General features: G+C 34.7%; 1 protein-coding gene across 2 annotated transcripts in view; it reads right to left on the bottom strand.

The window, feature by feature from the left end:
• Positions 1 to 14,843, bottom strand: part of LOC101218514 (protein MON2 homolog) — a 42,028-nt gene extending 27,185 nt beyond the window's left edge. Inside the window, exons 1-12 of one of the 2 annotated variants that reach the window (XM_011661640.2) lie at positions 14,527 to 14,843; positions 13,848 to 14,033; positions 11,635 to 11,724; positions 11,174 to 11,247; positions 10,333 to 10,488; positions 9,604 to 9,724; positions 8,271 to 8,326; positions 4,371 to 4,425; positions 4,213 to 4,269; positions 4,003 to 4,104; positions 2,410 to 2,490; positions 2,252 to 2,304 (exon numbers count right to left, since the gene is read on the bottom strand). In XM_011661640.2, coding sequence (XP_011659942.1) covers positions 2,252 to 2,304; positions 2,410 to 2,490; positions 4,003 to 4,104; positions 4,213 to 4,269; positions 4,371 to 4,425; positions 8,271 to 8,326; positions 9,604 to 9,724; positions 10,333 to 10,488; positions 11,174 to 11,247; positions 11,635 to 11,724; positions 13,848 to 14,033; positions 14,527 to 14,631 — 1,136 coding nt within the window. In that variant the 5' untranslated portion in view covers positions 14,632 to 14,843. Of the gene's footprint in view, positions 1 to 2,251; positions 2,305 to 2,409; positions 2,491 to 4,002; positions 4,105 to 4,212; positions 4,270 to 4,370; positions 4,426 to 5,280; positions 5,379 to 8,270; positions 8,327 to 9,603; positions 9,725 to 10,332; positions 10,489 to 11,173; positions 11,248 to 11,634; positions 11,725 to 13,847; positions 14,034 to 14,526 lie in introns of those variants that run through there. The other variant, XM_031884155.1, reaches the window with a different exon arrangement.
• Positions 14,844 to 16,869: the final 2,026 nt, after the last annotated feature.

The following is a 16,869-nucleotide window of genomic DNA, read 5'->3' as shown; positions in this document are numbered from 1 at the left end:
TCCAGATCAAAGGTTTTGGTCCCTTGAAACCTCATGCTCCTTCTCGGTAAAATCATTGGTTCAGCATATTTTGACATATTCTCCTTTGGAAAACTCTTTGTACAAAAGGCTTTGGAAATCAAACAGCCCAAGAAGGATAAATATTTCCATATGGATTATGCTCTTCGGAAATTTAAATTGTGCCTCTGTACTTCAAAGAAAGCTTCCCTCCCATGCCCTCTCACCTCATGTCTGCCCCCTTTGTGTTAATAACATGGAAAGCATCCAAGACCTTTTATTTGATTGTGTCTTTGCTTCTAAATGTTGGTTCCACCTTCTCCAAGCTTTCAATTTTTGTTGGGTTTTTTATTATGTTTTTAAGAATAATGTGTCTAAAATCCTTGCTGGTCCAAACTTGAAGAAGAAGACTGCTGATTGTTTGTGGACAAATGCAGTAAAAGCTCTTTTACTGAAATCTGGTTTGAAAGAAACCAAAGAGTCTTCCATGAAAAATCATCGACTTGGATGGAACGCTATGATTCTGCTCGACAGAACGCATCTTCATGGTGCTCATTATCCAAAAATTTTCAGGACTACTCTTCACACGAGATTGTTCTAAATTGGCCAGCCTTTATAGCTTCCCCACCTTGAAGCTCTAGTTTTTCTTGTCTCCCAGATCAAGTCTACTGCTCCAATCAGCTTTTGCTCAATCAAGGATGACTATTATTTTTGCTTTGTTTTCGGCTTGCTGCCTTGCTTTTTCATCTTTTTGGCCTTGTATTGTGGTCTTTAGTTTGTTATTGTTCTGTTGTATTGCTTTTATTTAACCTACCATGTGGGTTTTTATTTTCACTTATGGATGTGATGAGGGCGCTAAGGGAGTGTCAACCTAGTTGAGATGCCTGGGTGCGCCGGCTGATCCTCCCCTCCCCTTTGCTCTTTGTATGTCCCTCATGTACTTTGAGTTTTGTCTCTCTATTTTCATTATTAATAATACTGAGACTCGTATCCTTTTCAAAAAAAAAAAGGAGAGTCAAAAGAAGACTCCCCTTCTTGCTGGAGTGAGTGAAAGGGTTTACTCGGTGAGCCCCTAAAAAATTTTACCTTCGAATTAGGCATAGAGAGGTCGAAGTCCTTAAACTGGGTAGGGTGAGGGTGAGGGTGATGAGAAACTGACTTAGATGAACAAGCTGGGGCTTGAATTTGGGAGCAACTTACTTCCAATAAATCTGGATTAGCCTCTAAAGACAGCTTGTAGTTGTTGGAATGGACTGATGATTGAGAATGGGTATTTTTTTCCTCTAGCAACTCAAGTACTTGATCTTCACTCATCTGGGCTTTTAAGGATCATTTTGCCAAAATCTTCTTTGGTCTTTTCTTCCAGATGAAATATACTTCAGAAAGTGAGGGAAGAACTTAGGAAATTTCTTCCTTTTCAAATTTCTTTCCGAATTTGCTCTAAAACCTGACTTTGCTGAGGAATAAAAAGAAGAAGAGGAGAAGGAAACTGAAGATGAAGGGTTGAGATGACTTTGCTGAGGATATGCCGCTGACATGAGAAGTAAAATATCTTTCTTTAAAAGAATACCGACCGAATTAATCTGAGAGTTTAATTCTTATTCAAAGGATTGGAGGAGAGAGGATCGTCAAAAGAAGGGCTACTGTCGGTTGAAGTGAATTTTCAGCTGTAAACTCTATCTTCATTGAAAGATCCTCTTCATCTGCAAAGAGAATTGGATCTAACATTTTCCTTTCACTAGCCTTTCAAGAGAAGTTGCAATATATCAATTGCCTTTCAAGAGGATTGTCTCTCTCCCGAATTTCCACAATGGAAACTCTCACCAAAATCATCCACACCTTCTAAGGACCATAGCTCCCTTTAGTTATAGCCAACTTCCAAGACACCACTAGTTATTTAACAATAATGCCTCTTACTAGTCTGACCTTTCTTTAGTTATAGCCAACTGCCAAGACACCACTAGTTATTTAACAACAATGCCTCTTACTAGTCTGACCTATATATCCATAACTAGTACTCTAACGATGTTTTACAATATTTTCCATGAGAACCATATAAAACTTTGTAATTATATTACTGTGTAGCATTTACAAGTTTTAATTTTTTTAAAATTAAACAAACCTTTTCATTGAAATAATGAAAAGATGTTAATGTTCAAAATACACAGATTTTAAATTTCATGAACATGCATTTACTATATTGTATTTAATTTAAAGTACAATATATAAAATAAGCCAGAGTTAGTAAGCTTACATATCAAAGTTCTGGAAAAGAACCTGCAAAGTTCTAGCCTCCATGCAAAAACCCTATTAAGATTGACCAGTTCGAATTATTAGAAACTTCTACCCAAATTATATAGAAGACAGAATTCAAACTACAAATTCACATATAGTCTACTAAATCATAGTTACCCTCAAATTTTCAAGAACAAGAATCCTATGCCACAATGGTAAATCAAGAAAAGTAACCTTCAATAGCATACTGAGGAAAACCTGCATATGGTAAAAAGGAAAACTGTAGTTATGCAGTAGATTTAGATTCTGTTCAAGTATAAGTTTAATGTAGAATAATGGAGAAGCAGTATGTTGCTCATCTAAAACAGAAGTGACAAAATATTCTTTTCAAAAAAGGAAGTGACAAAACTATAGGCACCACAAAAAAAATAATAAATAAAAAGATAGATAAATATGAAAATTATAGTTGGCATACGGTTGGCAAGACTTGTAGTAGTTTGCGAAGCCCTTGGATCAGTATAACTAAAACCTGGTTAGTGACATTCAAGCTTGGCCTAGTATTAGAAATGCATTTTGGTATGATCTTTGGGTTGGCCTGGTTCCTTTTAAGTCTTTGTTGTTACCTGGTTGTTTGGGCTTGCTCTCCTTCCGTCTGGGATGGTGTCGGACCACTAGGACCAGACATCCTCTTCAGGTCTATTGTTGTCTGTCGTTTACCAAAAGATGAAGAGATCATTGATTTTCAAATTTTGATTGATCGGGTTTTGAGCATAAGGGTGTCAAAGAACCTTGATCCACATTTGTGGTCACTAGAAGTTTCAAGGGTTTTCTCAGTCAAATCATTTGTAAACCATTTGTCCCCCTTCTTCCCCTTTAGATAGATTGTTTTTTCAAGGCTTTATGAAAACAAAGCCCAAGGTGCATCAGTACCTTTGTTTGCATTGTGATCTTTGGCCACTTAAATTGTTCTTCGGTGACACAGCAAAGGAGGCTTCCACCACATTGTTTGTCTCCTTCCATTTGCCCTTTTTGTGAGGCGGAAGGGGATTTATTTGATTATGTTTATGCTGAAAACTACTGCCTGCAAGTGGCAGTTGTTCTTCTGCTTCAAAGTAGCATGTTTGTTTGGTAATAACTTCCGAGACAATGATTGGCAGATTCTTATTTAACCAGCCTTAAAAGTGGGCCCCCGGTTGGCTTTGGGCTAATGTGGTCGAGGTGTTGCATGTGGAACTCTAGTTTGAAAGAAATCAAAGGGTTTTGCAAAATAAACAACTTGGTTGGAATGGCTCAGAGTAGCTCAATTGAATGTCTTCTTTGCACTCTTTCTAAATCTTTTGAAAACTTCTCCACTCAAAATATATGTTTGAATTAGAATGCTTTTATTTTTCCAGCTTAACGTAGATTTTACAATTGTATTATTCTCTATGATTTGTTTAGTTAGTTTGTCGTGGTTGTGAGGGTGCTAAGAGGGTGCCAACCAAATTGAGATTCACGAGTGCAGCTCGTAATCCTTAGGCTCCTTTTGTTTCACTGTTTCTATTATACGTTGAACATGTCTCATTTCATTATTTCAATGAAGAAGTTTGTTTCCAACTAAAAAGAAATAAGTAGTTAATCGGAAAATCAGACACATGTGAAGCATTCAAGTCTTGTTGTTGAAATTGATAACTAATTAAGGATGTTAAACAATACCAAGACCACAATTAATAAAGTTCATGATCCAAAATTTTATGTCACAGTTAAAAAGTTTATTCTCATAAAACAGACCTCACATTCAGTGATGAGGGATGTACTATAGAGTCTGATAATATGAGCAACTGACCGCAAGACTAGTCGTCGAAAGTAAGGCTCCCCTGCCTCCCCTTCAAGCTAACATGACATGGAAGTGGACAAAAGGAAGCCAATTGTTACCAAGATCTCAACAAGAATGGCTACCAAAATTAAAGCTTTATTTAACAAATTTTCCAAATTAATCACCTCAACATTTGTACGAAGTGATGTCATGAGAAGGGAACATATCTGATGGCGCAAAACCTGTATGATTTTTAAGTAATACTTTCAGATTTAAACCTTTCATTAGAAAAACACAGATAAATGCAAAAAGGAAGTTTTCTAAGATAAGCTATAGTAATCACCTGTTCATATGGAACTAATATCCTGAAAACAGCAACATAATTTGACAAAATGAACCTACAAGCAACAAATAAAAATTAAGAAAAAGAACATGAAGAAATGAAGTTCATTAAATTAATGAAAAGTAGCAATGCGATTCTATGTAGGAGTATATTGTCAGACTCCTTACATGAAGACCCATAAAAATGAAATGGAATTAAAGAAAAGAATTAAACTTTGATTTTTTTTTTGAAACAGAGACAAACTTTTTTTGTTAATAATTAAACTTAGAGTACAATAGAGTTATACAATGAGAGTGATAAAGGAAAATAATTAAAGTTTGATTTCCACAAGGCAAGGAACAAATCTTTTCTTTGAATAATTCAAAAATAAATTTTATCCTCGCCACGCCCGACTAGACGACCGTGTGGAGATGTTGGCAAATCCACTTTGGCCTATCTCCTCTCCTCTCCTCTCCTCTCCCAAAACTTGGGTGCCCCTTGGGGCCCAACAACAAATCTTTTCTTAAAGTGGAGGAAACAACTCTTTCTACATATCGTATTCACTGTGAATTTGCCTGAACCCTCCAGGATCCATTTCCTTGAATCATCATTAAACCCAACTTGAGCAACTGATGATGCAGCCAGTAGACAATTTTTTTTCCCTTTTTGAAAAGGATCCCACACTTTTCAATAAGAAAACGAAAGAGACGAACGCTCCAAAATACAAAGAAAAGAAAACTACTTACGAAAGTACAGAAGAAACTACAATGGTAACCAGAGAAGATTTCAGAAATTATAGTGGTAACAAGAAAAAAGTTGAGCATTAGTCTCGTTTCATTATTTTAATTGAAAAAAAAAATCATTTCAATGAAAAGTTATGTTTCTGTTTCAGAAAAAAAAAACAAGAAAAGAAACAATAAATCTCTCCCACCTCCACTAAACCAGTGAAGCTTCTGAAAGAGACCACCATGATGAGGTCACTAAATAAGCTATTCAAACCCTAAAATGTGAACGAGAAGAACCCTGAAAAATATACATTGATTTTGTTCCATCGATAACTCGAAAGGGATGCTTTTGACGGGGTTAGTTCACAATAAATCAGTGGCGGATCCATAAATTTTGTTGCCTGGAGCCCCTGTGCCTATACTAAATCCACCGGTGCAATAAATATACATATGAACTCAACAAAGGATCGCACATAAGTGAACTAAAATCAGATATATCATCGTCTTTCAATAATCTTCTAAATAAAGTATTCCAAACATAGCAGAGTGGGTCTCAAAAACTTGAAACATAACCGCAGAAGGCTTTCATCATGCAGTTCTCGGATGGGGATATTGAAGTAGCCTAAAGAGTCTCAAGGAATGATCTTCCAATAACTAAACTTGTGCATTTTTTGCTAAAGTGGTAATTATTTCAACAAAAGGAAATACTCCTATTTGTAGAGTTTTATTACAAGTGGGGTAAAAAGGGAATCAACCAAGAATATTACTCAACTACCCACAACCTCATTCTTCTTACACAAGATGTCCTCTACCCTTGGCCTTTACATTGTTTTTCTTTTTGTCAGAGATATCTTTTTAGTTTCAACATCCTTAGATAGGAAGACTAAATCATTTTTTCTAGAATGACTCTTCAAACAAAATTTGGGCTACGAAGTGTTCTTGCATTTGTATTTCTTGTATTTTAAAAAGAAAAAAGAAACCAAGACTTTTCATGTTATTTCTTGTTTTTTTAAAGGGAAATGAACCTCTTCATTAAGATAATGAATAGACATGTTGATGAAATACCAGTTGTTCCCACTCCAAGTAGCTGAAATCAAATACTATTGATATTACTAAGATGAAAATAACGAAAAAATAACTACAGGACAATATCACCGAATGGGTTTATAGCCGATTCGATGGTCACTCTTCACTCTCCTGCTATCCTTTCTTTCAAGAATATACAGAAAGATAACTTCACCAAAAAAAGAAAAGCTCCCCGTCTCTCTTTCACTCCCTTATTTATATTCACTCCCCACCTACAGTGGTCCCCCTGTTTCATGTGTCGTTCCACTCATTGTGGTCCCCACATGCGGTTACATAACTAACTCCTTCTCCTGCTGCTCTTTCCTATTCTTTCTCCTACTGTATTGATGTATGATGGGTGGTCTAACACATGTGTATTTCTTGTTTTTAAAATGTTGAAACCAAATTAATCAATAATTTTATGTTTAAATAAATTGAGTCCATAATCAAAATTGTTACTCTTTGCACTGTCAAGAAGGAATAGATACAAGTGAAAAAACTAATATGATATTACTTTTTCAGGAAGCTTTTCTGGACCTTGAGATTGGCAATCTAAGAACTCAAAACAGAGTCCATAATCAAAGTTATTACTTTTTCAGGTAGCCCTCTACCATCTCTGAAGCTCAGGGAGCTTTTGGTAGGTAGGCAGATATTAAATCAGGTTCTTATAGCCAATGAGGCAATTGAAAATGACCGTTTGAAGAATAAGGAGGGAGTTATGCTCAAACTTGATTTTGAAAAGGCCTATGACCACATTGACTGAGATTGTTTGGATAAGGTGATGACGAAGAAAGGCTTTGGCTGGCGATGGAGGATGTGGATGTGGGGTTGTGTTTGGAATGTTCAGTATTCCATCATTGTCAATGGAACCCCAAGAGGTTCTATCCAAACTACTAGAGGTTTTCTTGTAAATCCTTCTTCAGACGCCTCTCTTGAGTTGTTTGTATTTGATATTGTTTGGAAGATTAAGATCCTGAGAAAGTTAGGTCCTTTGCAAGTATTGCTCGGTCATGTGAACACTTGTGATAGGTTGATTTAGAGAAGAACTACATTTGTGGGACCTTTTTGTTGCATTCTGTGCCAGAAGGTGGAAGAAGACACGATTCATCTTTTCTGGGACTGTCAGTATACGAGGACGGTGTGGAGTTCTTTCTCGCATGAGTTCAGTGTTAGCATCACTAGTTAGAGACATTCGAGCCACAGTCAAGGAGTTCCTTCTCCATCCCCTTTTAGAGAGAAAGGTCGTTTTTCTGTGACTTGCTGGGGTGTGTGCAATTATATCTGATATTTCAGGGGAGAGGAATCATAGTGTTTTTAGAGGAAAGGAAAGGGAAGGGATGCTTGTGAGGCGTGGTCCTTGTTAAGATTTCATGTCCCACTTTGAGCTTCAATTTCGAACCCTTTTTGCCATTATTCACTAGGGAACATCTCTCTTAGTCGGAATTCCTTCCTATAGTGGGAGGTCTACAGAGGATGTTTTGTTGGCCCCTGTAATTTTTCATCTTTTCTCAATGAAATATGTCGTTTTCGTTAAAAAAAAATTAAAAGCATTAATATGATATGTGGTATTTTATGTCCTAAAACTTGTAATTTGAATGGTAAATTTTTATATTATGCAGTAAAGTTGTTATAGAAGTATGGTTCCATAAACATTATTATTGAATAAAGAGTTTTGCTTAGGAAAAACTCATAATCCAATAAACAAAACTTCTTGACTACAGTATGAGTACTTGAACTTTATGTAGAGACATAAATGTGGATCAAGTTAAGTTCAAGTAATAGTCTAAATGGTCTATAGTATAGAAATAAGGTTGGATCCCTTATTCTAGGACATTTGGATGCAGCCCACTTTGTAGTTAGTACAAGCGGAGTGATCACAAGACGCTTATGTAGAGACATGTGAGTGGAGGTATTGAGGGAGAATTTTGAGCTTCAAAGTGAGGGTTCAAAATCTTAACTTTTTTCCAATTTTTCCCAACATGCTTAATCGTCAAAATTCATGAAATCTAGAGTGTTTTAATTTGATTATCTTCCACTAGCATGTTTATTTAATTTTCATGATACTGTGGAAACGTATCTTAATTTTGAAACCGTGGTTAAAGTATATAAACCTTCTAAGAAGAGAGCTTACTCTAGTATATCAAGAGCAAAGGTTCGCTGGGAAGAAATCGAGCGTAACCAAGTGGCCTGTAGAAGAAAATCAGAGTCATTTACCAAGATATTGGAGGGTAAAAAACAAAACAAAACATAACCAAAAAATCAAAATTATTTAATCAAAATCTCCCATTTGAGGACATAGAAAAAATATAAAATACTAGAATTAGGGATGTATACAATTATCAGAAGTAGTTTTAGCATAACGCAAAAATCCCAAAGGTGTGCATGAATTATCTTGAGTTGTTTGGCCCACCAACTGTCTCTATTGAAATTAAAGTGTTTACTTTTTAAGTTTGTACATTTATCGAGGAACTCCATTTGCCCCTCTTTCTACGTTTAGCATATTTATCAAGAAACTTTAGCAAACAACTCTATGCCACAAACACAAATATCTAACTCATTGCATTGTCATAACACAATTGTCTAACTTATTCCATTGTCCTAACACAAATTTCCAATCCAAACTTCATAACTAAACTTAGAGCCCCAAAGACACCTTAATTCACAATTTAATACCTAAACTCTTTTAAGGAGCGTTTGGCCCCAATAGCTAATCACTCCCTTTTATTTCGCTTCACTATACTTCGAGCATTAGCCTCTTTTCATTTCTTCAATAAAACTTTTTATGTCTATTTCAAAAAAGAAAAAAAAAACTCCCTCGTGGAGTTCGTGTCCATTAAGACATTAGTCTATTTTCATTACATCAATAAAAAGAAATTGTATCTTTTATTTTAGATTTAAGAATATATATAATAATCTTTTTATAAACAAAGACAAACCTCTTCAATTATTTTTAATAAAAGAACCTTAAGCTCATATACTAAGAGCAAGAGAAAAGAGAAAATTCAGTCTACAGCTACAACAAAAGCTAAAAAGCAAATTCCAAATAGAAGAGATCAAGCTAAACAAAACTACATCCGAAGAAATCTAAATACAAAGCATAATGCAAAATCCTCTCATAAACAACTAATTTGAAACTAAAAACTTGCAAGAAGATGCAATCAGCTCCTCAAAATCCCTAGCCAAATTAATCCAGAATCCAGATGAAGCTCGAAAAAGTCTTCCACTATCCAGCATCGGCGTGAAGGATTTACTTGTAATAATAGTAATAAGGGTTGCTTCTAAAATGAACCAAAATAATTACATATATAACAAAATATCCAGTATACGACTACCATCTATTACTGGTACACATGGCTTTAGGTTGTATTTGTAAATATTTTCAGAAGTTTTGTCATTTAAAACGATCATCCTAATAATATATTGGAGGGAGAGAAAAAAACTAATAGCTTAAAGTAAGTACATACAGATCCACCTGCGGCAAGAGCTGTTAGATCTTCAAGCAATTGTAGGCCAAGCCTCCCAGCTCTAGTCAAGTTCTCTCGCTTCAACAATGGCCCCCCAGAAAGAGACCCATTTTTCAGTGTCCTGTTCATGCCAGGATTATTGGAATAAAGTAGTTCAAGTCATAAAACTATGCTTATGGTACGTAATAACAGTTTTCTGCTTTTTTAATGGAAAACAAATCTAGTAATTGACGGAAAATACAGAAGAAATAGGAATACAGAACATAAAAAAGATGGTTATTTTATCTGGCTGTGGTTTTTGTAAGCCCCATTTTTATTCAATTATTTTTCTTGAAAGCACGATATTTCATCCAAAATAAATAAATTGGACAATCAGATATCCTCCCCACCAAATATGAGACTAGAGGAAGACAATAGTTTTCCTTCTATTTCAATGTTAGATAAACAGGGGTTGCAGCCAGAGAAAAGTTAAAACATGGGTTGCAGCCAGAGAAAAGTTAAAACATGGGTTGCAGCCAGATATCCTCCCAACAAAAAGGTTATGTTTGCTTTCAATAAAAATATTAGATAAAACATGGGTTGCAGAAAAAAGCGGACTTCGATAAGCACACACTAAATACCATTCAAATAGCACAACAAAATATTAACTATCCATAGAAAGATGTGAACTCAGAGTAAGAGTAAAGGAATCATTATTAATGTCAATCAAATGATAAGCCACAAGCATACTCTGAGCTATTGATGTTACGGTCAACATCAGAAATAACCATACTGGTTCGAGAGTTTTGACTTCCAGTTCCAAACTTTCCAGCCGGAAGCGACTCGCCCAAAATTACATGATCAAATATCAGGGCTACTGCTTGCCTAAAGGTAGCTGCTGCCGTACTGCATAGCACTCAAATGAAATAGGTTTTTTTAGATAAAGTGGAAGATTAGCAAGTAGCTGGTGAACAATAATGGAGAAGAAATCAATTTATACTCCCAAACTAATAATTGTGTCAATTTAAACCTTAAACTGCTATAGTTGAATTAATTTAGAACTCTCCATTAGTGATTTTAGCTGGGAATTAAACTGAGGACCACGAAGCACTAGGATACAACTCTCTATTAATGATTTGTAACTAGTCACTTAATTCCACTTAAAATCATCTAAATAAAATTGTTCTTCTCCCAAAATCCTAGCAAAGTGGTAAGAAAATCATCGTATAATTCTACCTAAATAAGTAGAGAAAAGTAGAGGAAGACAAGGAGAAGAAAAATCACTCATATTAATGTAAAATTGTTACTATCTTATTCTAACACTTCTCTCTAATATTATTCCTTCCCTGCATTTAAAGAATTACTATACAAGTGTGAAGTTTTTGCATTAAGGGTCTTGAAATGAAATCAAAACAGAGGGTGTAAATTGGTTCGCTATAAAAGTTAAGTATTTAATTGATACAATTATTAGTTTAGGATTTTAAGCGATATAACATCAAATTTTAGAGGTATAAACTGATTATTCTTCAAAATAACAAAACTAGAATAAGATTTGACAAGTGTAAAATCAATAGAGTAAATGAGGACATACTTCCGCACACTGTCAGACGATCTGTTGTTTTCTAAAAGTCGAATACAGATACCAAGAGCTTGAGCCATATTTTCCTGAAATTATAAAATTGAAAACTTTTGGATAACAATATAAAGTGTTGGGTTTCAATTTATCCTGCAAATAGAAAAATCCAACGGATTCCATTTTCAAGAAAATAGGGGTATATCAAATTCCCTGATAACCTATGGATTGATGGATGATAAAAGATTCACAAAGTTTTCCAGAATTCCAACAAAGTCACCATATAAAGGAGGAACAAGCATAAGAAACACACACATTGATCCTCCCCAAGTTCAGCTTCTTGCCATAAAACAATATCTCACCAACAAAAAGTGAACAAGAGAAGTGTTGTTCAGCATGTCTGTTTTCATGTATGAATGATGTACTATTTCTTGCACGATGGTATCTTATGGAGAAAAAGTTTTCTAAGTGCTCATTACCTCACTTTCAGGATGTAAACGAGATTGAAAAATTATTAGTATAGTTTGAAGTGTCTTTAACTGAACAGTCTCATCCGATACTTCAGCATGCTGCAGTATAAAAGAAATTTACATCAGAACAATGTGAAAATCCACTTACGTGTTTGACCCGAATGTCAAAGGCAGTAATCAGGATCAAACTCATATTACTCAAAGCAATTCCTTTTTTCCATAAGAAACATACTATGACTTCATATTTTCATTGATGAGATGAAATGGTTCTTCTTTCTACGTTCATCCATGCATTTAAAGAAGTCTTAACAAGTGTGAAGATTATCCAATTTTTGAGAGAACAAGAACTTTTTTCTATAGAAATAACAACTTTCATTGAGGAAAAAACTGAAAAAAAACAAGGGCGTACAAAACAACCACAAAAACGCTCCAACAAAAGAAAGGGGGACCAGCTGAGTAAAATGTTGCCAATGGAATAATTACAAAAGGTCTTTGAAATCGAAGCCCAAAGGCAAACATGAAATCTAAACGAAGATCAAACCTCACTATGATCCATTTCCCTACCACGAAACACCCGTTCATTTCACTCTCCCCAATGTTCCACAAGATAACACAAACCCCAGCAAGCCATAACCCCACCCCCCACCCCCCTCTAAAGGACGGATGGAGGAGGAACTCCTCGATCGTCAATCAAACACCCCGATGGGCAGAATGGCCAACACCTAACTCGTGTAGCAAAAAAAATCCACATAGCCCACATATAATAACAATCCCAAAAAAGAAAATCAAGGTTTTCCTCAGCCTTCCAACAAAGCATACAACAAAAAGGCCCAACAAGTGAAGTCCTCCTCCTAACAAGCCTATCAACAGTGTCGACCAAGCAAAACTTTCTAGATGAAGAACCTGACTTTCTTAGGAACCCTAGTCCTCCAAACCACATCAAAACAAACTCCCTATAAGAGAAGGAATCCAACAACAGACTGAAAAAAGATTTACACATACACCCTTTAACTCGAATTGAGACTCTCAACACAAACACCCCTTCCCCCTTCCCCCTTCCCTCCCTCCCTCCCTCCCTAAAACTGCACCCTTGACCAAAGAAAGAAGAGAGTCAACCTTCGTTGTTTCCCTATTAGTCAAATTATGACAAAACCCAAAAGAGAAGGACGTAGAATTATCAGACCTAACCAAAAGATATGATATCATACAGATTTTGGAAGAGGATAAATGATAAAGATGCAGAAAAGAAGAACAAGGGAAGACTCCCCCATCCATTGATCCTCCCAAAAATATGTATCCTTACTCTCCCCCACAAAGCAACAAGTAAACCGAAAAAAAATTGGATGCTCAAAGGAGATATCTTTCCAAGGATTACAATGTGTGCCTTTAACCCCTTTTGTTGTCCATTCAAAAGGATGGGTTCCATGCTTATTCACAATAATCCTATGCCATAAAATATCAGACTAAAGAGGAAAGCACCAAAGCCACTTGGCCAACAAGGCTTTGTTGGGGAATCTTAGATTACCGATCTCTAAACCCCTAACTCACAGAGCACCCCTGCTTCCCAGTTGACCAAATGGGGTCCATGACCTTCCTCTACCCTTTCCCACAGAAAATCTCTTATGTATTTTTCTAAGCTCTTGCACACCGAGCTAGGGGCCTTAAAGAGAGGAAAAAAATAGATCAGAATCCCACTTAGCACCGACCTAATCAGGATTAATAATCTGCCAGCTTTTAAAAATAACCCTTTCTTCCACACCATCAATCTCTTACGAATTTTCTCACGGACAGGATCCCAAAAGGTCAAAGCTCTCGAATTTCCACCTGAGGGAAGCCCGAGATACAATGAACTGGAACCCACTAGTGCAAAGAGAGTCTCTCCAACCAAAGAGCATCCCACTTCCCACAACTAAAACTTGCTAGAGCAAAAAGGACAACTCTTTGGGTGGTAGAAGGGTAATAACAAACTTATGTTTTAATTGACATTAGTTAACTATAGATTTATATTTTGTTATCAAACATCATAAGCTAACTGTAATTAGCTTAACATAACAAAAATAGCTGATTGACTCAAATTAAAGTTTCAGTAATGAAAATCACAATAAGCAGTATATAGTCCTTAATGTAACAAAAGTAGTCGATGAAAATAATTCCCTTAAGTTTATAATTTCCCTTAACAATATAAAAAAAGCAGCAAACCATGACTACTATTAAAAACTTACATCTTTCAGCGTAAGAAGTATTTCTTTCAAGGCAGAAGGAGTAACTGCATCATGTGATATGAGCTTTTGTAGAGATGAAAGCCCAATTACACTCAATTTAATAGTTTTGGCTTCGCAGGCCAGCAGAAAAATTCGCAATATGTCTTCATTTTCTGCTATGTCACTTGGACATGACATTGTTCGAAGCTGCAAACCAAAAAATGAAGATAAATATCAAAATGCATGTCATTCCTAATACTCTATGCGATAAGATTCATGACAACCTAATATATCAAAGCATTGATAATAAATTATGTTGTATAGCATCCATGCTTCCTCGACTGATGCTACCAGGTTGTAACAATAACCATCCATCCAGAAAATTCAACACTCTTTACTTGTTTACTTGTAGATAGATTGAAGGACAGGTCCATTTCTCTTGAAAATAACCCCGCACCCACGCCCACACACACACAGATAACAAAATGTTATTGGAACAAGAAATTCAACACTCTTTACTTGTTTCGGTTACTTTATTTACTACCCATATTCAAACCAGAAATCAAACTCCAACGGCTTCCAATCAGCTATTAAAATTGAATAATCAAAATATACATATACAAATACAACTATTGTGAGACCAATTAATAAACGCACACAGTCCACACTTGGTATAAGATGATGAAGCATGAAGTTGGACCTTTAAAATAGCGTGTTCAGCTCCATCTTTGACGGCCGGATGACGGCGGCGAGCTTCAACAGACAGCGCACGAAGATCAGATTCCAGTACAGCCATGAAAGCCATGTCAAAAGCAATGGAATTTGAATTTGTCAAAGAACAAATGCAGGCTGTAGCATTTCAAAGCAAAATGGTGGGAGATCAAAGGTTGTTTGAGATCAGATGAAATAATTCGCGCGCGAGAGATAGAGAGAATGTTAGATCTCTGTCAAGAAATGGAAGCGAGTGAACCGTGGAAGACGAAGAAACACTGTTGGGGAGAGAGAACTTTTGCATTTGGGCTTCATGCGTGTCAATGCAAGGGGCGGGCCCGAAGCCCATACGTATGACTTTCTTTTTCTGGAAAACTGTACCTAAAATACCGCTAATGAGAAATGTAATAAATAATTTGGAAAAGTGTCCTCTTTCTGGTAATTTCTATTTGGAAATTTAACCTAAATCTCCAACTACAAAATATTTATAAATATATACAAAAATTGGTATTTTATCCATGACCGTGATTGACATTGATAGAACCATAGAAATGTATCTGTGATAAAAGTGTATTAGTGTCTATTATTAATAGTTTATAAGCTTTTGGTATATTATGTAAATATTGATACTCATTTCTATTTATTTTCACTTCTAGTCATGTGCACACGTCACGTGAATTGAAGACTTCATGTTAATGGAACCTAAATTTGTCCTGGACTCTTAATACGTATTCTTTCAAACATGAAACGTGTGACAATTTCATATATGTTAAACCTGTTAAGCATGCATCAATTTCATGCATGAACATGTATAAATTATATTAATTCGCACTATTTCAAACGTACAACAATTTCATATATGCTAAATTTGTTAAGCATGCATTAATTTCATGCATGAACATGCGTAAATTACATGCACATAAATAAAACCTAAGCATAATTCATGTAACTCACAACTATAAACGTATGTTATGCAGATGAAACGACAATAAGAAGATTTGGATACACGTGAATATCATAATTTTGTGTAACATACACATGCATAATCCCACATAAGCTATAAACTACGGTCAAAATAAACACGTTCACAATCAATAAATCACACATAGAGTGGTACTTAAACAATACACATCTCACCTATATTCCAACTAGCAACCAAAAAAGACATAATTGACCAACTTTAGCTCGACATATACAAGATATATTTGATTCAACGAGTCAAAAAGGAAGAGTTAACATGCGCGGAGCTATTAACTCTACTAGTTGTTTGACTCAAAAAGTTCGCGAGTTCTATATCTAAAAACACAACCATTTTTATACCTTACCAACTTCCTACACCATGGTCCAAAAGTTCACAACTCAACACGTTACCCAAACACAATACAGTAGTAGTGTCACTTGTGCTACTAATAAACCAACAATCTACTTAATCCAACATGTTTTTTTATTTATCGGTATATTATCAATCTAAGATAGAAAGTTAAATTTGAGATCAAATGAGAAAATAAAAAAGACGAATCACAATTATAATAAGATATACAAACTACTGATTTCATTGTCAATTGATTTTAAGATATAATTTTACACTATCAAAACCCACAAAAACTAAATAGATATACCACCTTAAATTACCGTATATAGACCAAAAACTGTAAACTAACAAATAAAATATGAATTTAATTATACATCATCCACGATCCACATATAAGTTTAAAGAAAAGTACATACAATTTTCATCTATGAACATTATTAAAAATAGTAAAATAAATTGAAATATTTACGTGCTATAACAAAATTTTAGATTATATCAATTATAGAAACTGATAAACTTTTATCACAGTCTATCCATACTACTTATAGAAACACATCAGTGTCTATCAATATCTATTATTGATAGAATTTGAAAATGTTGCTTTATGTTGTAAATATTTGGTAAAATTTGTTATTTTTGACAATTTACTTTGGAAAATTGGACAATTTTTTTTTAAAAAAGCTCATAACACATATTTGTTTATATTGCAAATTTGACAAATATGATATAATAAGACAACAATCAACTTATAAATTTGTTGTTTTTTTAATTTTGGAAATGTAAGTGACATTAACTCTATTATCATTAAAAAGTTGAGACATTTTTAAATATAGAAAAATAAATTAAAATATTTATAAGTTATATCATAGTTTTAGATTATATAAATGATAGTATTCTATCATTATAACATATCAACGACTATTAGTAAAAAATTTACTATAAGTTGTAAGTATTTTTTGTAAAATTTGCTATTTTTAAAAATTTTACAAAAATATTTGCTATTTTTGCAAATTTTCCATT

This window comes from Cucumis sativus, chromosome 1, assembly GCF_000004075.3.
Source record: "Cucumis sativus cultivar 9930 chromosome 1, Cucumber_9930_V3, whole genome shotgun sequence".
NCBI classification, from domain to species: domain Eukaryota; kingdom Viridiplantae; phylum Streptophyta; class Magnoliopsida; order Cucurbitales; family Cucurbitaceae; genus Cucumis; species Cucumis sativus.
This window is presented reverse-complemented; position numbering and strand designations above follow the sequence as displayed.